Source organism: Phocoena sinus, chromosome 13 (genome assembly GCF_008692025.1).
Source record: "Phocoena sinus isolate mPhoSin1 chromosome 13, mPhoSin1.pri, whole genome shotgun sequence".
In the NCBI taxonomy this organism is placed as follows: Eukaryota; Metazoa; Chordata; class Mammalia; order Artiodactyla; family Phocoenidae; genus Phocoena; species Phocoena sinus.
This window is the reverse complement of record NC_045775.1, coordinates 85,813,597-85,836,423: the sequence shown is the minus strand read 5'-3', so window position 1 is coordinate 85,836,423 and position 22,827 is coordinate 85,813,597. Positions and strand designations below refer to the sequence as shown.

Sequence of the window (22,827 nt, the reverse complement as noted above, 5' to 3'; positions counted from 1 at the left end):
ATATTAATTATTACAAATATAATAATAATAAAAGCCAGTGTTCACTGAGGTATCGCTAGGCACCAAGAAGCATTTTACTTGCTGGTTATCCTACAAGGTAGGTACTTTTATTATCCCCTCTTTACAGAGGAAGAAACTGAGGCACAATGTGTGTGACTTGCCTGAGAAGCTAAGACGTCACCAGTTTAGCAAATGCACTCAGTTATTAGGTGGTGGAGCTGTGACTGGAATCCAGGCAGTCTGATGGCAGGGCTACCTTTCTGGAGCCACCACCTTAGATCCCTGCCTTGTGGGCATATAATCAGGACCTCTTGTTCCCCATCACAGCTTGTGGACAGATGGCTGCAGTCTCGGAAGCCCAAGGATTAGGAACACAGTGACAGATTTAGAAAATGACACTCTCTCAACGTTTGCCACAGCCTAAGAAGAAGAAGGAGACTCTTGGCCTTAAGGTGGAGACCCCGACAGGCTGCGCGCGAGCGCCAGCGAAGAAGAGGATGCGTTCTCTGCCCAGCGATGCAGCCCCTGGCCCAGGGGGTTCCGCGCCGACGGATGGAGAGCAGCGTCTCGGCCACCAGCAGAGGGCGCAGTGGCGCCGTGGGGAGGACCCACGTGTCGTCTGATGTCTCCAAGTCGGGGGTGGGGTGAACCTCGCTTTCCCTGGGTCTCAAGAGAGGAAATGCTTTTCTCTTTCACAAGGTTCTTCACCCACGGGGCGACTTTCTTTTCCTCTTGATGTCATCCTGTTACACAGGCAGGAAGTTCTGTTCGCTTGGCTGTTGGGAAGACTTCTGCCCTGCGGTCACAAAACAACAAATAAAACGAATTGACCCAGAAGTTAGCCAATCAAAGAGGAGCCGAAATCGCTACTTGATAAAGCCTGTCGATTGAAGAAAGCGGACTATCATTCCTGCGTGGTGACCCGCAGGCTGGGAAGCTGGATCTGTGTTTGTCTAATTGCTTTGGAAACACGTAAGTGGGTCATTAAACAATCGAGGGACTGGGCTCCACATTTCGAAAAAATTGAGCAAAACTAAACAGAACAGAATAGAACCAATAATAGAACAGAAAATTTTTTCATTCTTTTGTGTGCGTGCGTGTGTTTACTGGGTTGCAATGTGAAATATATCTAATTCTGTAGTTCTCAGTTTAAAAAATGTGAAAGCTGCTGGTAGATGATGCGAGTCCTTCAGCCAAATCCTGGGAATCCAGGCTCTGCAGCCCTGGTCTGTCTTGCACGTGGCTTGGTCTGGGGAGCTGGCCATGTTTGATAGATATTTTGAAAAATCATCCAGCCCCTGCCCAAGCCTCGGTCCTTATTACTGTTTTTATTTTCCAGAAAGATGCTAAGGGGAGTGATGGCAGAGATGGTGGTGTTTGGGGGGAGGGCGAGTAAAAACAGAGGGAAATGGGGGGAAATGGGGGTCAGAGGGCCCGTGGGAACCACAGCACCATCACCATATGAATCTTCCATCCCCAGGGTTTTCCAGGTAAGTTCAGGGACAACGTGAATAAATCAATAAAACAGTAGATCCCAGTGATGCAGGTTAAGAAATAATACATCCACTGAGTAAGGGGGAACATTTTTTCTTTTGCACATTGTCCTCACATTTTTCTATAACTGTAACCACACTTTGGGTTTTGCCAGTTTTTCAGTTGACACCAGCACCAAGGTATAAATATTTAAATGGTGACCAGCTGGTTACTTAGATGTAATAGAAATCGGTTTTAATTGTCTCAATGGATAAAATAGAATTTTGATCACTTTCATGAGTGCTCAACAAATACAACTATTACGTATATTTCAAAACTGACAATGAAATTTTCTTCCTGGTCTGCTGACATTTGCAACAGTTATAGCTTACTAGTTCACTGTGGACACAGAGGGGAAGGGGCACACGCACAGGCTTCCTGTCCACCGAGACGCCAGGCTCTCACCCCATCCAGCTCTCCTCTGAGGCTGAGCCCAGCTGGGTCTCCAGAATCAAACCCCCAGCCCCTCCTGCAGCAGGAAATTGGAAGCAGGCAGAGAAGATGAGATAGACCAAAACACAGCATGACCCATCCAGCAAAACGCTTTAGTGCCGCCTGTTTTCGGTCGGCGTGAGTGCACTCCTAACCCCCTTGGCCCCATTTTGGGCCTGAAATCCGAAAAGATGCACTTACATGTCTTCCGAGGGGGGTGGGAGATGGGGGCTGGGCAGCCTCCTGATAAAGACAAGAAAACCCCCACCTTGTGGTCCAATCGTCTGATGGTGTCTCCCGGTGGATTCCCTTTTCTCTTGCTCTCCCTTCTCCTTCGCTAAAAGCTTTTTGGTCCTTGCAGATAAGTGTCAGCTCTGCTCCTAAGAATGGTTAGGCCAGAGCATCAAAGGTGAGCAGTGGCCACTGTCATTAATAAGAGAGCCTCTGACAAAGACCACTTAGAATGCAAACCCTTCCACAGCAGTCAAGAAAGGCAGGAAAAACAAAACAGCTGCTTGTCATATTAAAGCAGCTTGTTTACACCCTGCCAAAGTAGAAAAGAGCTAATTTTTGTGTTTTGTCAGAGTTTGAGTCAATGGTTGACCCAAACCAACAGATTATCTAGGAAAAAGTAGACACATTACTGCAAAGCCTACCTAAGTGGATTGGTTTTGTGCTGGCAAACATGCAGATTATGGGTTCCACACTTCCCTTTACCACTCACAGGCAGGCATTGTGTTGGCGTTCTCGATTTGTGGATTTGAGTTAAAAAATAGTAATACCAATAAAAGAGCCTTTGGGGAGAGGTGACTCAGGACAAGACCCAGGGCTACAAGGTCTGCTTTCCCCTTCCTCTCAGAGGGGGAAGAGGACAGGACGAGGGTTCAGTTTCACTACGACAACGTCAGCATCCCTTAGAAGCTGCCTGGGTTTGGCAAGAGAGAAGGGATGGACGCACTCAGAGTTTCCCTCCTTGAAGGGCCCCAGAAGAATTCCTGTTGAGATCTGTGGCTTCCAGCAGTTCAGGCCCAATGTCCTGCCGCTCTGAGAGCCCGGGTCACCACCCGACCCAGCCCGTCACTTATTCCAGATGTTGTGGCTTTGTCGTCTATAGAATAGTCTCTAAAAAGGAAACCAGGGAGGAGTTATCCACTTTCTTAACTTTCCAGACACAGCCCTGGATAAATCAACCACACATATGAGTGCTGAAGGAAAGTTTATAAATACGAAGCAGGATGGAGAGCTGAGGAAAGGTCAGCGGCCTGGGACACAGCAGGAAGCCTTGTGAGTCACTGTGCGGGGGGGGCACGGGGGATAGCAGGAGGCACGAAGGGACAGGGGCTCCGCTGCCCACTCCCCACATTAGTCAGACAGTGCCTCGTGGAACCACAGAGCGTGCCAAGCACTTACACGTGTGTATCTGCACCTCAGTCTTTTGGGAAAAGACCAGCCCTCCCTGGACCCTTTAAATGATGTGACTCAGCCTTTACCCTGCCCGTTCTCATGGGCAGACTTACGGCGTTTGAGGTGGGAGACCAAAGGAAGTGGGTTTTGTGGCCAGCTCGGTCATTACAGGAAGGTGAACCAAAAGGTAATGAGGGGCGCAGCACATGTATTTCACCTTCACTCTCACCTATTCACCTCTCACTGTAACCGAGCAGGACCCCATGGGGCCTTCCCGGGACAGACCTCCCCCGCCATCATATCCTCTGCCGTAGCTCCTCTCTGAAGTACCCAGGTAACAGTATCTGATGCACGTTTCCTCAGTTGTTGTTACAGATGTAAAAAACCTCCCCCTCTCCAACAAATGGAAGATGTGAACTGATGACCGTGAGCACATAGCCCCAGGCCTCCTGGAGCCTAAGGACTGATAATGTTTTGTTCTGTTTTGTTTTTAAATATTTATTTATTTGGACGTTCAGGGTCTTAGTTGCGGCATGCGGATCTAGTTCCCCGATCAGGGATCGAACCTGGCCCCCCTGCATTGGGAGCACGGAGTCTTAACCACTGGACCACCGGGGAAGTCCCAAGACTGATAATGTTAACCCCCGTGACACCACCCTGCTACCTTACCATCAGCTAATCAGAGAACAATGCACAAGCTGATCACAGACCCTGCAACACCCCTCCCTCACCCGGCTTTTAAAAGTGCTCCGGGAGACTCAAGAGGGAGGAGATATATGTATACGTGTATAGCTGATTCACTTTGTTATACAGCAGAAACTAACACAACATTGTAAAGCAATTATACTCCCATAAAGGTGTCAAAAAAAAAAGAACACCAATCCCATCCATGAGGGCTCCTCCCTCAAGACCTAATCACCTCCCAAGGCCTCACCTCCTAAAGCATGACATTGGGTGTTAGGATTCCAACATATGAATTTTGCGGACAGGAACGTTCTCACCATAGCAGCCACCTTTGAATGCTGTTGTTGTCAACCACAGAATAAGAGAGTTGGACTATATCTAAGCTCCAACCGTTTGGGTCTTTGAAAGTAATGATAAGAGTTTACAGCTCAATTTTAGTGTCAGAAATCTTTGTGACTTGTTAAATCATAAACTGACCTGTGATGAGTGTGTGCTGGCTAACTGAAAGACGGCTTTTGTTTGCTTGGATTAGAAGTACATCCTCTTGGTGTGGTAACTGCATCTATCATATGTGGCTCAGAATTCTGGCTGACGTAGGCCAGCTGGAAAAATAAGTGAGTGATTACTTATTTTGGTCTGACAGGTAAAGTCTTTCAAAGCATGGGGCCCACCAGCAGGGTGATTAACGGGCAATCTCGGTGGCACCAGAGTTGGTCCCCACAGGGGACCCCAAAGTTGCTTCCAGTGCCAAGGTGCTCAGACTCTGGGGTCACAGGTATTTATTTGCATTTGAGGAGTGAGGGGCTCAGAGACACAGCAAATATTCCCTGAGGACAAGGGCCTTGCACAACCGGTCAGGCATGAAGAGTGAGGGCCATTACCTTTGCCAGCCCTACCCAAGCCCACACTGCCCTCCTGTATCCTGGCTACCCAGCCCCACCAGGGCCACACCACATGCCAAACCACCTGACATCTGAACTGCCACTCTGCAGCCCTCCACGTCCCATCCCCAGGGGCTCAAACGCTAATGCTCCGTGCTCATCGGTGTTCATGAGTGTTCAGCGCCAGTCAGTTAACGAGGGCTTCGGAAGAGGTAATGTCTTTCCCTAAAGAAGTAGCTCTGAGCAAAATGAGCAAATAAACACAGTCCTTTCCACAAGTACACAACCGTAAGCTTCAAGCCAATGGCCCAAATGCAATGCATCCTAACTTAAATGTGAGCCACCACATGGCAACCAACTCTCCATCACGGGGTGATGAACCCCACGTTGGCCTCCCACTTGCTGTCCATGAGGTCGAAGGGCGTGTTCTTTAGCAGCTGGACAGGAGGAGAAGGTGTCCACCTTTTGGGTGGCATGTGATACCTCACTTTTTTCCAGAACTTGGTGTTTGCACACTGTGACTGCTCTGTGAAGTCCCCACTCCACTGGACGGCCCCATGCTTCTGTTTGATGTACTGAATGGACTCTGGCAAGGTTGTATAGTCCTTGACCTTCTCCAGTTCAATCAGAATGACCTTTATCCCATCCTGGATGAGAACATTGTAGACTGCAATTTGTTCTTCTGACATGTTCCTTAATAGGTCAAGGCTCAGCGCTTCGGGAACTATGACGATGATCAGTCTTCTGCATAGCTTAATATTTTCATCAGTGACATTGACCACAGCTGGAAATAAAGAAAGAAGATGCGGAACATCTCATGATGAAAAGAGCCACAGACCCTGCACTACTCAGAACAAGGATCTTATCATGTCTAACTTTGTATCTCCAAACGTAGCTAAAGGTCTGGTATGTATTAGAGGATAAATACTTTTTAAAAAGTAGCAGAGGGGCTTCCCTGGTGGCGCAGTGGTTGGGAGTCCGCCTGCCGATGCAGGGGACACGGGTTCGTGCCCCGGTCTGGGAGGATCCCACATGCCGCGGAGCGGCTGGGCCCGTGAGCCATGGCCGCTGAGCCTGCGCGTCCGGAGCCTGTCCTCCGCAACGGGAGAGGCCACAACAGTGAGAGGCCCGCGTAACGCATAAAAAAAAAAAAAAAAAAAAAAAAAAAAAAAAAAAAAAAAGTAGCAGACTTTTAAAGGATAGGACACATGTAGTTAGCTCAAATGTTGTACTAATCTTTATTTGTGTTTTCCTCTTGTGCTTCATAGCTATTTAAATGACCAGGACTTAAAAGACTAACTTGAAACCAAATAACATATCCCAATGATTTCTTGGGAAGGGGAGGGGAAAGTTCTTGAAATATCCAACTATGGATAAAACTTGGTCTTTTTTCAAAACAAAGGCCAAGTTTTATATCCTCCTTATGCTTAGGATGTAAGAATAGACTGTAACCTCCCCAAGAGCACTTCCTTCTTCTCTTTGGTTTATTTTAATATTTCTAGTGCCTACAACATTACCTGGCACATAGCAGGTGCTCAATAAATATTTGTTGAAGAAGTGAATGAATGAATAAATATTGATATGCTTATGAAATGAGAGCTCTTCTGCAGGTTTATAACAAGCACTGGATCACACTTTCATTTCCTCATGGAGGATGATTTCATAACTTGAAAAGATGTGATAAGCTATGGATAGGAGCAGCCTACAAATCCAAAGTTCTTAGAAACCTTTTAAAATGACCCAGAACAGGCCACTAGGTAGTAATCTTGGTTTCCTGGTGATATTTCAAATATCAGCTGTTTACTGTATCGCCTTCTAAGAAAGAGAAGGTATAGGATAAGACAGACGTTTTCATCTATTGAGTATCTAATATGTGCTAAGCTCCATACTGGTCTCTACTCAGGTTTTACCTCATTTAATTCTCTCAACTGAGTCAGGGAAGCATTCTCAACCCCATTTGACAGACGAGACAACTGAGGTTCAGTGATGTTAACTGCATTTCCCAAAGCTACTCTCCTCGTAAAAGGGGGAAATATATAACGTCTATTTTATTTAGGTAGGGCAGGGCTGGAGAGAGTTGAAGTTTATAAAACCAGCCTTAAACATGAGCTCTTTTACAAATTCAATTTGACAGAAAATACTCAGTGGTTAGTCTCAAGGATGTGACAGCCAATGACCAGTTGTCCCTTTTCCGTCTCTTGGCCAAGGCTGTGTATGTCATCATCCAGCGGTTCATACAAATGGGTCAACCATATCCTTACCCAAAGTGAAAGTCACATGGTTTCAACCAGGAATCCCCGTTATCCTGTTGTAGGGATGGGCCTAATGAGAGAAGAGAGCCTGGTCCTCCCTCCTCAGCTCTGGTGCTGTGGGCAGGGGAGTGAAAGGCTCCCTGTGGTTCTGTGGGAAAGGCAAGCGTAGCTCCTTCTGTTTGTAAAGTCAAAAAGAGAGAGGTTCCTTTCCTTTTTTTTTGGCTGCATTGCAGCATGTGGGATCTTAGTTCCCCGACCAGGGATCAAACCTGCACCCTCTGCAGTGGAAGCGCGGAGTCCTAACCACCGGACCACCAGGGAATTTCAGTTCCTTTCTATTTTATTCATTTCTTATTTTTATACCTCATTTAAAACATACCTTGTCCAGGAAAGTTATCCCTGCCAAATATAAATAACTTGTATCCACACTGCCTCTCCAGCACCTTGGGGAGGATCTTCAACACCAGAGTGTCCACATCATGGCTGTGGCTTTCTCTTTGAGGCTTGGGGTACAAGACATATGCATCATACAGCTTCCCATCTGAAAAGGAAATGGGACAAGCTCGTGAAATTATTGCTACCAAATTATGTGAACAAAGTGAAAATCTGAGTTGCTATCATGATGTCTTTTTCCTTGGGTTCAATGACTTCCAGGTGCCCACTTAGAGGTAAGGTGTCTCTTTCCCTTGGCTTCATTAAGAATTTTTTATTCTGTAGTTTGAAAATGATATGCCTAGGTGTAGTTTTGTTTGTTTGTCTTTGGTATTTATCCTAATTGGAGTGCTGTGAGCTTCCTGGATCTGTTGTTTGGTATCTGACATTAATTTGGAGAAATTCTCAGTAATTAGTGTTTGAAATATTTCTGTTCCTCTCTTTCTTCTCCTACTGGTATTCCCATTACATGTATGTTACACTCTTTGTAGTTGTCTCACAGTCATTGGATATTTTGTTCTGTTTTTTTAATTTTTTTCCGGTCTTTGTTCTCTTTGCTTTTCAGTTTTGGAGGTTTCTACTGAGGTATCCTCAAGCCCAGAGATTCCTTTCTTAGCGGTGTCTGGTCTAGTAATAAGCCCATCAGAAGCATTCTTCATTTTTGTTTGTTTTCTGCTAGCAGTTCTTTTTGGTTATTTCTTACTATTCCCATCTGTTTACATTGCCCATCTGTTCTTGCATGCTGTCTACTTTATCCTATAGAGCCCTAAGCATAGTAATCATAGTTGTTTTAAATTCACAGTATGATAATTCCAACATCCCCACCATATCTAGTTCTAATGCTTGCTCTGTCTCTTCAAATTGTGGGGGGTTTTTTTGTCCTCTAATAGGCCTTATAGTTTTTCTTGATAGCTGGATGTGATCTACCAGGTAAAAGGAATTGCTCTAAGTAGGTCTTTAGCAACATGTGGTGAGGAATGGAAAGAGGGGAAGTATTCTCTAGTCCTATGATTAGATCTCAGTCTTTTAGTGAGCCTATGCCTCTGGACTATGACATTCACAAACGTTTCTCAGTGTTTTCTCTGCCCTTAGGTTGGGCAGGATGGCTAGAGAGGGCTGGAGCTTGTTATTTCCCTTTGCTCAGGCCAGTCAGACCCCTGATAAAACGCCAGCAGGTTAACCTCTCATTAACTAGTGTATCCCAAGGGCAGTCCTTGTTAAGAACAGAATGCTCTGGTGTCTTTCAAAATGGTTCTTTTTCCCCCTCTCCCTGCTGGAAGCACATAAAGGAATTTTTCTCTGATATTTACCATCAGAGCTTGGTCAGGCTCCTGGAAGTAAAACTCAGGAAAGTGTGAGGGCCCCTTTATGATTGGGTCCCTGAAGAGGGTTCCCAGACCCAACTGCAATACGTGTGTGTGTGTGTGTGTGTGGAGGTTTCCCCACACCAACAAGCAATTCTTGGATGCAAGCAGGGTGTCTAAGAATTCAACTCCATTCTGACACTTTCTACCCAGAGATAGAATCAGATTGCACAGGGAAAGGGCTCAGTCCCACAAGATCACATTCCACTTCAGACGCCCAGTTGTTACCTGTGCTTCTGACCAAGGCGCTCCAAACTGGAGGTTCCAACGACTCTCCCCGCCCCCCACCCCAATGTAAGCAGCTCCTTGCAGGAAGCAGCTCTTTGCAGGAGGCCCTTTTGTCCTGTCACTCTAGCAAAGCTATATTTTAACTTAACCTTTACACCAGGTGCCTCCATGCTTAACTAACCTCTGGCCAAAGCACACCTTTCGAATCTTTTGATCACACAAGGCTTCGCCTAACCTGTTGATTCTTTTCTTAGAAGTAGAAATGAAGAATAAATAATTAACAGATGACTACATCTCTTCCCCAGCTTCCCCTTCGGTAATCTCACAAGCAGACTGTGTGCACAAGATAGCATCTAAAGAAAGGTCATGTGGAGTCAACAAGCCTGCAAGCAGTGGGAGATGGTGAAGAATCTGACCCCCTTTCTCAGTGATTAACTGAGATTATTTCCCCTTTTCCCTTTAACACCTTCACGGCCGCGCAGAATCTTTGGAGTTGGTTCTGGGACGCCAGTCCACCTTCTCCCCTGGTTGCCAGCCTCCTGAATAAAGCAACATTTCCTTTTCCAACCAACCCTTGTCTCTCGAGTATTGGCTTTCGAGCGATGAACAGCCAAACCTGAGTTTGGTAACGCTAATTCAGGATACCAGTAGCGAGTCCAGGGTGTTACCTGTACTCCGGACCAACTGGCTATAGACCAGATTTCCACGACCCCCTCCTTGGGTTCGATTAATTTGCTAGAACAGACTCAGAGAAACACGTTACTTACTAGACCACTGACTTATTATATAAGGATTTTTAAGGGTATGAAATCAACAGCCAGATCAGGAGATGTACAGGGCAACGGATGGAGAAGGGGTGCAGAGCATCCATGCCCTCTCTGGGGGGCACCACTGTCCCCAAACTCTACCTGCTCACCAGCCCAGAAGTTCTCCAGAGCCTGTCCTTCCAGATTTTATGGAGGCTTCATTACACAGGCTTGATTGATTAAATTAAGAGAAGGAAGCTTCACAAAGCTCATCCCTGATTCATCCTGTGCAACTGTGTCAGATGGTATTTTCCAAAAATAGCCCCAGCAGTATTTCCAGTCCCATATGTTCTCTCTGCACTTTGCCACACCCCACAAAGAGGCAGAATCTATTTCGCCTTCCTTAGAATTGGGTAAGACTCTGCAGCTGCCTTGACAAGTGAACAAAGTAGAATTGATACTAGAAATTCAGGGTCTGAGTCATTAAAAAAATAATGGCTTCTACCTAGCTCTGCTGTTCTTGAAACACTAGCCCTTGGAAGCCATCGCATGCTGTGAGGAAGCCCAATGTAGTAGCCCCCCTTGAGAGATTATTTGGAGAGGAGCCCAGGCCACCAGTCAACATCCCACATCAGCTTCTTGTCCTTCAGCTGAAGCCCCAGGCACCATGGGGCTGAGACAGGCCACCTCCGCTTTGCCCGTCCACACTCCTGACCCACAGAATCCATAAGCAAAATAAGTGGTGGTTTTATGCCGTAAAGCTTTGAGGTAATTTGATTCCCAGCCACAGTAACTGGGCCGGAATTGGGGAAATAACAATGAATAGCAACAAATAACAATGAGGTGGACCACTCCCCGCAACTGTCTACATCATCAAGAAAATTACAGAGACACAGACCTACTAGTGAGTTTCCTAAGGAAAGTGGGCCCTGCTCTCTCTGTGTAATGGTGGGGAAACAGGGCACCCAGGTTCTGGTGAAGTTCCTTTCATTTTCTAAGGAGATTCATCCCTACTTTTGATGTTAAAGCATCTGTGTACACCCTCATTGGCTGTTGGCAAAAATACAGTCATTTGTTTGCACAACTTAATGTTTATGAAAGTTGCCTAAAGATTATTTGATTCCCTACTTCTCTCAATACGATGCTGCTAAATTTTAAACCTGATCAAACTGGTCCTGTGGAAAAATCAGATGGAATCAATTTGACCTTCAGGTAAGTGCGCTAACTGAATTGTATGAGTTTTTGGCATTTTTGCCCTAGCATGAAGACACTGGGAGAAAAGGCACATTAAACATGCTTTTACATTTACCATGGGAATTTTGTTGCAAGCAAAGTTCATTACATCACATGCTTTAAAGACAAGATCTCACTACAAAACAATTTTCCTGAGGAATCGGCCCAGAAAAAGCCATGTGCTCTCATGAGCGAATGAAAAGTTTGTGTAAACAGTGCCATGAACCTTGTCATGGCATTGCCTTCACTTTTAAAGCAAGAGCATCTTTAAAAACCATCCAAGGTGGGTCATTAACTGTCCCCTGCCCTGCTTATGTTATCATTCTACCCTTTGTTCACTGCACCTGTTTTGTTTTGTTTTTAATTTATTTTATTTTTGGCTGCGTTGGGTCTTTGTTGCTGCGCGCAGGCTTTTCTCTAGTTGCGGCGAGCGGGGGGCTACTCTTCGCTGTGTTGCGCGGGCTTCTCATTGCGGTGGCTTCTCTTGTTGCCGAGCATGGGCTCTAGGCACATGGGCTTCAGTAGCTGTGGCACGCGGGCTCAGTAGTTGTGGCTCGCGGGCTCAGTTGCTATGCGGCATGTGGGATCTTCCCGGACCAGGGCTCGAACCCATGTCCCCTGCACTGGCAGGAGGATTCCCAGCCACTGAGCCACCAGGGAAGCCCTCGTTTTCGTTTTTAATCATCTGTTCTACAGGTGCATTCCCCACAAACCTATTTGGAATAAGGTGAGGAATAGACACATCGCTCACGTAGATTTGTAAACGAATTCTTATATTTGTGTACACACATGCACACATGGGATAAGAATTTTTAAACTCCCTCCTGTGAGTTAACAGACAATACACAGAGCTCGTGGACTTAGCCAGGCCTGTCCATGACTCATTAAAACTGTGAGTTATACACACCTCACTATTAATCACAGCTGCGGCTTGACTAATCTGGTTGGAATAAACAACTTATCACGAGAAGGACACATGTTCTCTCTCTCCCTCACTTGTATTTGTTGTCCATTACTCCACATGTTCTCAACTAACCAGAAAATATCCTCAAGGGACACAAAACTGGAAACAGCATCTGGGACTCATCTCAAGGTCTCATCACTAACTCACTGTTGAAGTCACACTCAAAGAGGACTCACAGTGCAGTTCTCAGAGCCTAAGCTGGAGGAAATTTAATCACCAAGGGTGCGTGTACTTTTCTGACTTAAAAGGAAGAAGACCGCTGGCTGACTGTAGGTTCCCATCTCCAAATCCTCAGCCGGCCGGTACCAAATCTGGGCAGCAGCCCGGTCTGAGCAGAGGGTGGGGCTCCCTGAGTCAATCAACTGTCCAGCTTCCCCTGCTCAGGGTGAGGCACAATTCCTTTTTTCTCTTCCTGCTACACTTGACCTCACTCGTGGTGGTTTCACCACACGCTCAGCATTCACGCTCCGGGGATCCCGGTAGGTCAGGGAGGGAGTTCCGGGGACAACACTGAACCCACGCAGTCCCCTGTCAGTCAACAAACAAAGCATCTCTGTGTCAGAAAAGACAAGCAGCAGTGCTGCCCTGAGGTGTCTTCTCAAACAGATGCGGGAGGACCACAGGCAGAGGTGGGCTTACGCAGAGTAGGTTCTACAGGGGCCACGGCCCAGCTCAGCGCCTGCAACGCTAAAAGAGCTTCAGGTGGCATTGGACATGCAACGCCGATTTCCACAAGTGAATTGTGCCATCAAAGAAAAAAAAAAACAAAAACAGAATCTGTTTTTTTCCAGGTTGCTCCAGGGCTGCCAATTTTGAATTCTGAAATTTAACTTAAAGTCCAAGTTAGGATACTTACCGTTTATCAAACATGTGGACAGACACGTGGTTTTATATGCCAAGCAGGCACTTAGTATGACTACCACCCTTCTGTGTAATAGGGATTCCTAAAACGTGCTGGGACCCACCCCACCTCCTTGAGTTCCCAGCAACACTGCAAGTCTATGGACTTGAAAGGGACACGTTTGTGTATCTCTGTGCAGGAAAGCCGCACAGACCTCTCTCAGCCATGTGTGACTTTTTTATCCAGTTAGGACACGTTAAAGCAGATGCATTACTTTTTTGTGAGGCCTTGATTGATCACATCTATTCTGAGATACAAAGAAAATAGCACAGAGTTAAAAGCACAGTGATGGGGCTTCCCTGGTGGCACAGTGGTTGAGAGTCCGCCTGCCGATGCAGGGGATACGGGTTCGTGCCCCAGTCCGGGAAGATCCCACGTGCCGCGGAGCGGCTGGGCCCGTGAGCCATGGCCGCTGAGCCTGTGCGTCCGGAGCCTGTGCTCCATAACGGGAGAGGCCACAGCAGTGAGAGGCCCGCGTACCAAAAAAAAAAAACAAAAAAAAGCAGCACAGTGATGGGAAATGCCGGATCCTCAGATTTGGGATCACACGGGCACTTCTCTGGTGACTAGCGCTGGCAGGACGCGGCTCCCCACGCCAAAATGAACCCCCAGGCAGAGCAGCAGGGGTAGCTTGCTTGGACCTTCAGACATGGGAGCCCCCTGCACCCCAGGACCCTCAGTGCTTTCCTGAGCTTCAACTCTGCTATTCCTACAGGACTCTGTGAGGCAGGCTCTGATCATGGTCCCCTCCCCTCCCCTCCTCTCCCCTTCCTCCCTCCCTCCCTTCTTTCCACCTATACCTGAGAAAGAGAAGAGAATTAAATACCTAAATCACACAGGGAGTAAGTGGAGAACTCAAATTCAAACCCAGGTCTGTCTCCCTCCAAACCTGAAAGTTGGAGACAAATCGTTTTGGGCCCCCAGCCCAGGCCCAGAAGGAGCTGCAAACACAGGCAACTCCTTGCTCTCTGTGACGTAAATTCTGCATGCACGTGTGCTGTGTTGAAGATGTACCGTGGACAGAGCTCACGCTGCTCCAAGAGAAATTTTTGTCTTTTGCCTACACCAGTGGACGTGAGAACCTTCCTAAAACAGTTGCACTGGGAGCCAGAAGATGATCTGCCAGGTGACTCCTAGCTTGCAAGCCTTATGCGATTGTACAGTGCTGGCGGCTATGGGCAGCTCCTTTCTCTAAAGTACGAGAAGCCCCAGGGAGACGCTCTCATCTAAAGTTGCCGACAACACGAAAGGCAAGCTAGTAAAGATGGTCAAGTATATTTACAACGGTTATGCGGACGAGCAGATTCCAGGACAATGCATGTTTCAATGGCTACTCACCTTCTATGGGCCCTGCAGAATGGAAGGCACTTCGATACCAAAGTACAACGTCGATCTTAAAAACATTGTAGATACACAAGGCAGACACCGCCGCGCTGGTCAAAACAAGAAGCCCTCCTATCAAGTAAGCTCGAAAATCTGGAACTACAAATGACAGCAAAAAAAAAAAAAAAAACCCAATAAATAATAAAATAATACAACAAAGAGTCAATTATACACTTAACTTACACAAGTCCCATTACATACGCCAAATGGGTATTAGATGGCAGAGAGGGGAACACTTAATTATTCCTTTACAGTTAAGTAATAGGTATGGGGAATAGAATAATTTGGTCTTGACCTTGAATTTGGGGAAGAAAATGTGCTCTTGGGAATCTGGAGAGGGAAATTCTGCAGACCCCTAGCTCCAGACGGTGGATGTGGCATGGCTCTGACCACAGGAAGACTGCTCACCTATCAAAGCACACATGGCCAGGTCCTCCTTACTCAACACTAGACTCTCCATAGGTGGAGCCTGAGAACCTTTACTGGGAAAGTTCCCCAGGTGGTTCTGTTGCATGTTCTTGATTATATTACTGTTATAACCGCCTTCCCAGTTACTCAAACTTGAGCCGCAGGACCCCTGTCATAAATAAAGAACCTTCAGTTGCCTCCCTTGGAAGCCATCTCCGTGGCTTCATAAGACTGGCCGAGAGCCAGACTCCCACCTCATCCCCTCTGGGCCAGCAGAGGCCAGGCTGGGCCCCTGTCTGCAAGACATGGTCTCAGGAAGGGCATTTACACCCTGCTCTCTTTTGTGAGCACATTGCCAAGCAATTAAAGCAAAAGCAGTGGGCAAGAGATGACCAAGGAGAAGAACCAGTTTCTCTGCGACCCCAAGTCCCCTCAAAGCATGCTCCTACATATCTGAAAAGAGGAACAGCACAGCTTTCTGCCTCACCACAGCCCAGAGCGCTGCTGTCAAAGAAGGAGGCTCTAGGAAGGAGAGAACTAGAAAAGAGGAAACGGGAAAGTGGAAGAGAAATCCTCCCCATTCTTAGAATCCACCGCACATCCACCACTTCCTTCATTGGCCCCCTCCCTGGTCCTCCGGTCCGCACTGGAAAGTGCGTGTGTGTAGGAGGGTGGGCGGGAGGGGGGGAGGGGAGCTTACTAAAGAGCTGATCACAACCTGCCCTGGGCCACACCACGTTGCAAACATTTTGCAAAGAAATCTCTATGCGCGCTTGTATGTCTTCAAATACATGGCATAATAAAGCACAATAACTAAAAGCACACTCTGTGTCTCCAAAATTAATCCGTTGATTAAGTCCCAGCATAGCCAAGTGGATCTGCTCTGCACGCGGGTGCCCAGTTGGTCCTGACCGTGTGTTTGAACCTCTAGCTTCTATCTGTTGGATGGAATCACCTCCTCCCCACTGCCACCTCCCGCTTCTATGCTTTTTACCAGCTCTTGGAGCAACAGTGCTACCTCTCCCCTCAGGAAGACCTGTGTCTGGGGACATTTACTGTACACATCAGGGATCTTGGCATTACAAATGGTCATGATAAAAAGACCATGGCCACAATATTTATGAGATTCAAAAAGCCTCTGGTAAGTAAACAGAAGTGTTGGCCTGAAATTCTTGGGTTCACTATTCACTGCATTCAGGAGTGTGGATACCCTCTGCTCTATAATTGAGCTAAAAGACAATGAAATTCCAAACAGGAAGTTAATGAATAAGTTCAAAGGAAGTATTGGCTTTGAAACTGAAATAAGTGGAAAACTCTCTGTTGAGACATCAGGTGTCCTATTGAAGGCCCTATTTAAGGGGGTATTTACCTTTTGGGTCCACATGGCTACCACCAGCCTTAAACTGAGATGGTAGCTGAGAACAAGTGATTAAAGGAAATTCATAGAAGAGCACACCCAACCCAAACAACTCTCTAGAGAAGAGCCTGCTTCCGATAATCCAAACATGATTCACATCTGAAGATGTCTTCAACAAAAATCAGGAAGTCCAATGGAGAAGTTGTAACCTTACTTCAGGTCCCAAGGAAACCAACAAGAGGCTTGGATTTTTTTTTTTTTTTGCGGTACGCGGGCCTCTCACTGTGGTGGCCTCTCCCGTTGCGGAGCACAGGCTCCGGACGCGCAGGCTCAGCGGCCATGGCTCACGGGCCCAGCCGCTCTGAGGCATGTGGGATCTTCCCGGATGGGGGCACGAACCCGCGTCCCCTGCATCGGCAGGCAGACTCTCAACCACTGCGCCACCACGGAAGCCCAAGAGGCTTGGATTTAAGAGGGTTTGTTCCTAAGAATTTAGGGAAAACAAAAGAGAGTGCACATATCCAAACATACATGGCATGTGAGATATGAAATAAGTGTTGATTGGAACAAAGATGAAATTTGTAAGCGTAGGTTTCCTAACTAACCTAAAACAGAGGAGATTAAGGACATGTCCCCTCTCCTGGACGATCAGCCGGTGTTAACTGATAACATCATTAGTCGCTCTGAGCCTGGACTTTGCCTCAGAATCCTTCTGAACACAGCGCTTCCACGTGGTTATTACCTATAAGGCAGTATTGACATAGAAATTGACACTGGTCTTCCTCAGTCTAGGTTGGGGCAGATTTCAGTTATAACCACTTCAGGTCTTGTGCAATTTTCAAGGCTTCCCACAATCAGGTTCCCCTCTTTTCTCTGGTGTGGGCCCTGAGGCACTCTCTCCAGCGATTTTACTCCTAATGATGTATCACAAAGGAATGCTTCTACATCAGCACCAGGACCAACACACAAGAATTTCCATAGCATCATGATTTGTTAACAGTCCCAAACTGGAAACAACTCAAATGACCACATAGTTACAGTAGAATGGATACACTGTAACCTAGTTATTCAATGGAACAGGATTCAGCACTGAAAATGAATGAACTTCTGCTACACGCTACATCACCGTTGCCTCAGTGAACCCCATAAACCTAAGAGAAGCAACACATCAAAGAAAACCTACTATGTAACTCTCTTTACAGAAAGTTCAAAATCTGTCCAGTAAGCAGTTGGAAATGCAGAGGTGCCACATGGGAAGGGAAAATGTCATTGGAGATGTGGAATTCGTTTTCACACACACAGGGATGACAGTTGAAACCATGAGGAAAAGGGATAGTATCAGAGAGGAGTGTATAGAAAAGAGCGGCTCTGAGGATAGAATCTCAAGAATCACCCAGATGCGCCATAGAGGGAGATGGGATGCACATGACTGATTGGGGGAAAGTGATCCCAAATGACTTCCTATGACCTTTCCCGATACATTTAAGAATTGAAAGTTTTTCTCGAGATTATGATCTCATCCTTCACTATTTACTCTCTGGTTCCATCACCTCCAATGGATAATCAACACACTCTGTACAGTGTTAAGTGCACAATCTGTGTACACACGTGGAATTGGAAGCCTTCCTGCTCCAATATCAGAATTCAGCCTCTACAGATAATTTTACAAAGTTACATGATAAAAATATACATTAGCACTTTATTTTTACATCACATGGTTTATAATAAACAACCTAAAAGCTGAAAATCACGAGTACATGATTATAAACGTTGAGCAAGCAGGTTTAACAAAGGAATACTTCTGTTTTCTAGAGGTCCGATGCATAAAGTCTCAATGCATATTAATAGGGAGCTTTCTAATGACACTGTAGTGAAGCCACAGCCTGACCCCAAGAACATGATCAGACAGGGTATCAGCTTTTATCTAGATTTCATATTGAGTTTCCCTATTTAATACCACTCTGCTGCCTCGCACCAAACATTTAAAGTCACTCCTCTTTCATTCGTGTTTCCTTGCCATCACCTGTAACGCTCTGAGCAGAGTGCATCCCACTAGAGTATTACCTGGGAGTTTTAGTATAACATAAGCTGCAGACACTCCAGCATGGCATGTGAAAGGGTGGCCATAATCTTCCATTTTCACTTCTAAGAAGGTTATGTTCACTGTGTAAAACACTTGTCCTTGAGAAACAGTGTGGTTTCTATGAAAGAAGAGCCAGTCATTAATACGTACATGAGTTGTATTTAACCAACATATTTTATAACCTTTTGTCTGGAGAATAAAGTTCTTTCCTGGAGAACACTTGGGGCCATCATTGCACCCTAAATATACCCTGCTGGCTCAATGAGGTGATGGATTGTGTAGCACCAAATCTGCATTTTCTTCTGGACGGCGATGCAGAAGTGCAGTCCTTTTAATGAGAGACACCATCCTCAGCCCAAAGGGGCCTTCCCCTATCCCTCTCCACTCATCCTAACCTACATCCACTGCAAAGCCCAACACAAGTTCTTCTGCCTTTTGGCTTCATCAGTCTCGTTTCATACCACTCCACTTAAACCACCATAAACTGGGTTTACGCCACTCCGTTAGCTAACGGTCACGCATCATCTCTCCCAAGAATCCCTGGGTTGTGGCCATTTTGCTATTTAAGGCTTGAAGGCCCATGGTCTTCCTAAATAGGGATGAGACTCATTGAAAGGAGTAGCGGAGAGAAACCGATCTTGCTGCTTGAAGCCATACTTTGTTGTTCTGCCTCCTCTCTCTATGATCCAAGCAGGATTAATAACATGAGCATCTTCTCTGAACCAGAGGCTTGACCCCACAGTACTGAAAAGGGCTTTCAAAGCTACAACCAAAAGGAGTGAGGGGAGAGACAGTGAAAGCCACCTCAAATAAAGCAGTACCAGCACCAAAATCATTTAGATGGAGAAATTCTTGCTAGGTTTTAGGGAAGCCAGAAAAGCAAAACACTTACTCGATTCCTTCTTGAATTCGTTTAGATTCCTTGTAGTAAACATCGACCAATGTATTATTGACCCTCCAGCAGCGCAGGTTTGTGTTACCCCATGTGTCTGTTATATTGCAGTCCACGATGAGGGTGGAGCCTGTGCAAGCAAATTCATAAACACACAATGAAAACACTACCAAAGTGACATGCTTAACAAAGGCACCTTGCTTCTGAGCCTTGAATGTATTTCAATTATCAAAAATGTCCCCCTGAGGTCAATGTTCATCTACTGTACATTATTCTCTCCCTGGATGGAGATGACAAGGACACATGATCTTCCGGGATGCCTATTGTACAGAGACAGGAATAAGCTGTCAAACGTCACCAGCTTGAGACCAATTTCCCCACAATATCAGGGGCACACATAGTGCTTCTACTCTCAGTAAACTTAGCAAAGTTTACAAAGTATTTCACACACGTATCCTCATTCAGTCTTCTTATCTTTCAGACACTCCTACAAGGCAGAAAAGGGGCAGAGCTATTATCCCCATCTTATAGATGAGAACACTGAGGTCCAGACAGATCAAGTGCTTTGCCCAAGGTCACACCTTAGAGGAAGGAACGAGATGTGACTCTGGTTTCCTAATTCCGAATCCAGTGATATTTCTACTTTAGCATTTGTGGCCCCTACCCTTTCCCTCTTCTCTTTATCCTGCCTCCACACGCATTCAAAAATCATATTAAATAAATTTACATTTCATCTTATTTTGCCCCCAAAGCCTAATAAATTCGATCTATTTACTACATGTAAAAAAATTACTGTACTTCTAACAGTCTACTTTAAGTTTCTTTACTCTAGGTGGTATTTTTTTTAATTTGTAAAATATAACACAGTTATGGTAAAAAGTATAGAGTATAAGTGTAAAGTTACTGAATTATTAAAAATCAAATATCCATATCACCTTCACCTCATCAAGAAAATACTATATTGCCAAAACGCCAGAAGCCGCCCACTTGTTGTCCTTGTTTTATATTTTATCACTTCCTACTCATGCCTGAACCCTGGCATCCAATGATCGATGTTTAGTTGGTGATGCTCACCCATGCTGTTGCATGACACCCATGCTGTCACCATAGTCCATACAGACAATGGACCATACTAGTTCTTTTTTTTTTTTTTACATCTTTATTGGAGTATAATTGCTTTACACTGTTCTGTTAGTTTCTGCTTTATAACAAAGTGAATCAGCTATACATATACATATATCCCCATATCTCCTCCCTCTTGCATCTCCCTCCCTCCCACTCTCCCTATCCCACCCCTCTAGGTGGTCACAAAGCACCGAGCTGATCTCCCTGTGCTATGCCGCTGCTTCCCACTAGCTATCTAGTTTACATTTTGTAGTTTATATATGTCCATGCCACTCTCACTTCTTCCCAGCTAACCCTTCCCCCTCCCTGTGTCCTCAAGTCCATTCTCTATGTCGGCATCTTTATTCCTGTCCTGACCCTAGGTTCATCAGAACCGTTTTTGTTTTGGATTCCGTATATATGTGTTAGCACACCGTATTTGTTTTTCTTTATCTGACTTACTTCACTCTGTGTGACAGACTCTAGGTCCATCTACCTCACTACAAATAACTCAATTTCATTTCTTTTTATGCCTGAGTAATATTTTATTGTATATATGTGCCACATCTTCTTTATCCATTCATCTGTCGATGGACACTTAGGTGGCTTCCATGTCCTGGCTATTGTAAATGCAGCGAACATTTGGTGCATGTATCGTTTTGAATTATGGTTTTCTCAGGGTATATGCCCAGTAGTGGGATTGCTGGATCATATGGTAATTCTATTTTTAGTTTTCTAAGGAGCCTCCATACTGTTCTCCATAGTGGCTGTATCAATTTACATTCCCACCAACAGTGCAGGAGGTTTCCCTTTTCTCCACACCCTCTCCAGCATTTATTGTTTGTAGGATTTTTGTTGATGGCCATTCTGACCGATGTGAGGTGATACCTCATTGTGGTTTTGATTTGCATTTCTCTAATGATTAGTGATGTTGAGCATCCTTTCATGTGATTGTTGACAATCTGCATATCTTCTTTGGAGAAATGTCTATTTAGGTCTTCTGTCCATTCTTGTATTGGGTTGTTTGATTTTTTGATATTGAGCTGCATGAGCTCCTTGTATATTTTGGAGATTAATCCTTTGTCAATTGCTTTGTTTGCAAATATTTTCTCCCATTTTGAGGGTTATCATTTCATCTTGTTTATGGTTCCCTTTGCTGTGCAAACCTTTTAAGTTTCATTAGGTCCCATTTATTATTATTATTTTTTTAAATTTCCATTACTCTAGGGGGAAGGTCAAAAAGGATCTTGCTGTGATTTACATCATAGAATGTTCTGCCCATGTTTTCCTCTAAGAGTTTTATAGTACCTGGCCTTACATTTAGGTCTTTAATCCATTTTGAGCTTATTTTTGTGTATGGTGTTAGGAAGTATTCTAATTTCATTCTTTTACATGTAGCCATCCAGTTTTCCCAGCACCACTTACTGAAGAGGCTGTATTTTCTCCATTGTATACTCTTCCCTCCTTTATCAAAGATAAGGTGACCATATGTGTGTGGGTTTATCTCTGGGCTTTCTATCCTGTTCCATTGATCTATCTTTCTGTTTTTGTGTCAGTACCATACTGTCTTGATTACTGTAGCTTTGTAGTATAGTCTGAAGTCAGGGAGCCTGATTCCTCCCACTCCGTTTTTCTTTCTCCAGATCGCTTTGGCTACTTGGGGTCTCTTTGTTTTCATACAAACTGTGAAAAAAATTTTTTTCTATTTCCGTGAAAAATGCCATTGGTAGTTTGAGAGGGATTATACTAAATCTGTAGATTGCTTAGGGTAATACAGTCATTTTCCAAATATTAATTCTTCCAATCCAAGAACACGGTATATCTCTCCACCTGTTTGTATTGTCTTTAATTTTTTTCATCAGTGTTTTAGTTTTCTGCATACAAACCTTTTGTCTCCTTAGGTAGGTTTATTCCTGGGTATTTTATGCTTTTGGTTGAAGTGGTGATTGGGAGTGTTTCCTTAATTTCTCTTTAAGATTTTTCATTTTTAGTGTATAGGAATGCAAGAGATTTCTGTGCATTAATTTTTTATACTGCAAATTTACCAAATTCATTGATTAGCTCTAGTAGTTTTCTGGTAGCATCTTTAGGATTCTCTATGTATAGTATCATGTCATCTGCAAACAGTGACAGTTTTAATTCTTCTTTTCCAATCTGTATTCCTTTTATTTCTTTTTCTTCTCTGATTGCTGTGGCTAAAACTTCCAAAACTATGTTGAATAATAGTGGTGAGAGTGGACATCCTTGTCTCATTCCTGATCTTGGAGGAAATGGTTTCAGTTTTTCACCATTGAGAACAATGTTGGCTGTGGGTTTGTCATATATGGCCTTTATTATGTTGAGGTAGGTTCCCTCTATGTCCACTTACTGGAGAGATTTTATCATAAATGGGTGTTGAATTTTGTCATAAGCTTTTTCTGCAGCTGTTGAGATTATCACATGGTTTTTATCCTTCAATTTGTTAATATGGTGTATCACATTGATTGATTTGCATATATTGCAAATCCTTGCATTTCTGGGATAAACCACACTTGGCCATGGTGTAT

The 22,827-nt window shown here is 45.0% G+C and overlaps 1 protein-coding gene and 1 long non-coding RNA gene across 7 annotated transcripts in view; one reads left to right on the top strand and one right to left on the bottom strand.

The window, feature by feature from the left end:
* Window positions 1-734: 734 nt before the first annotated feature.
* Window positions 735-9,754, top strand: LOC116764725. 3 transcript variants are annotated; one of them, XR_004352986.1, is made up of 4 exons: window positions 735-972; window positions 5,433-5,528; window positions 5,636-5,840; window positions 9,516-9,754. It is a non-coding gene; the product is annotated as an uncharacterized LOC116764725 (long non-coding RNA). The 3 variants fall into 3 exon arrangements; XR_004352987.1 differs by lacking the exon at window positions 735-972 and adding an exon at window positions 3,146-3,249; XR_004352985.1 differs by lacking the exon at window positions 5,433-5,528 and having other exon boundaries at window positions 737-972.
* The window catches only part of IL1RL2 (interleukin 1 receptor like 2), a 52,694-nt gene continuing 32,185 nt past the window's right edge, over window positions 2,319-22,827 (bottom strand). For 3 of the 4 annotated variants that reach the window (XM_032653560.1, XM_032653561.1, XM_032653562.1), the window contains exons 7-11: window positions 19,178-19,307; window positions 18,267-18,403; window positions 14,393-14,536; window positions 7,566-7,727; window positions 3,911-5,718 (exon numbers count right to left, since the gene is read on the bottom strand). In XM_032653560.1, coding sequence (XP_032509451.1) covers window positions 5,300-5,718; window positions 7,566-7,727; window positions 14,393-14,536; window positions 18,267-18,403; window positions 19,178-19,307 — 992 coding nt within the window. In that variant the 3' untranslated portion in view covers window positions 3,911-5,299. Of the gene's footprint in view, window positions 2,346-3,910; window positions 5,719-7,565; window positions 7,728-14,392; window positions 14,537-18,266; window positions 18,404-19,177; window positions 19,308-22,827 lie in introns of those variants that run through there. The other variant, XR_004352984.1, reaches the window with a different exon arrangement.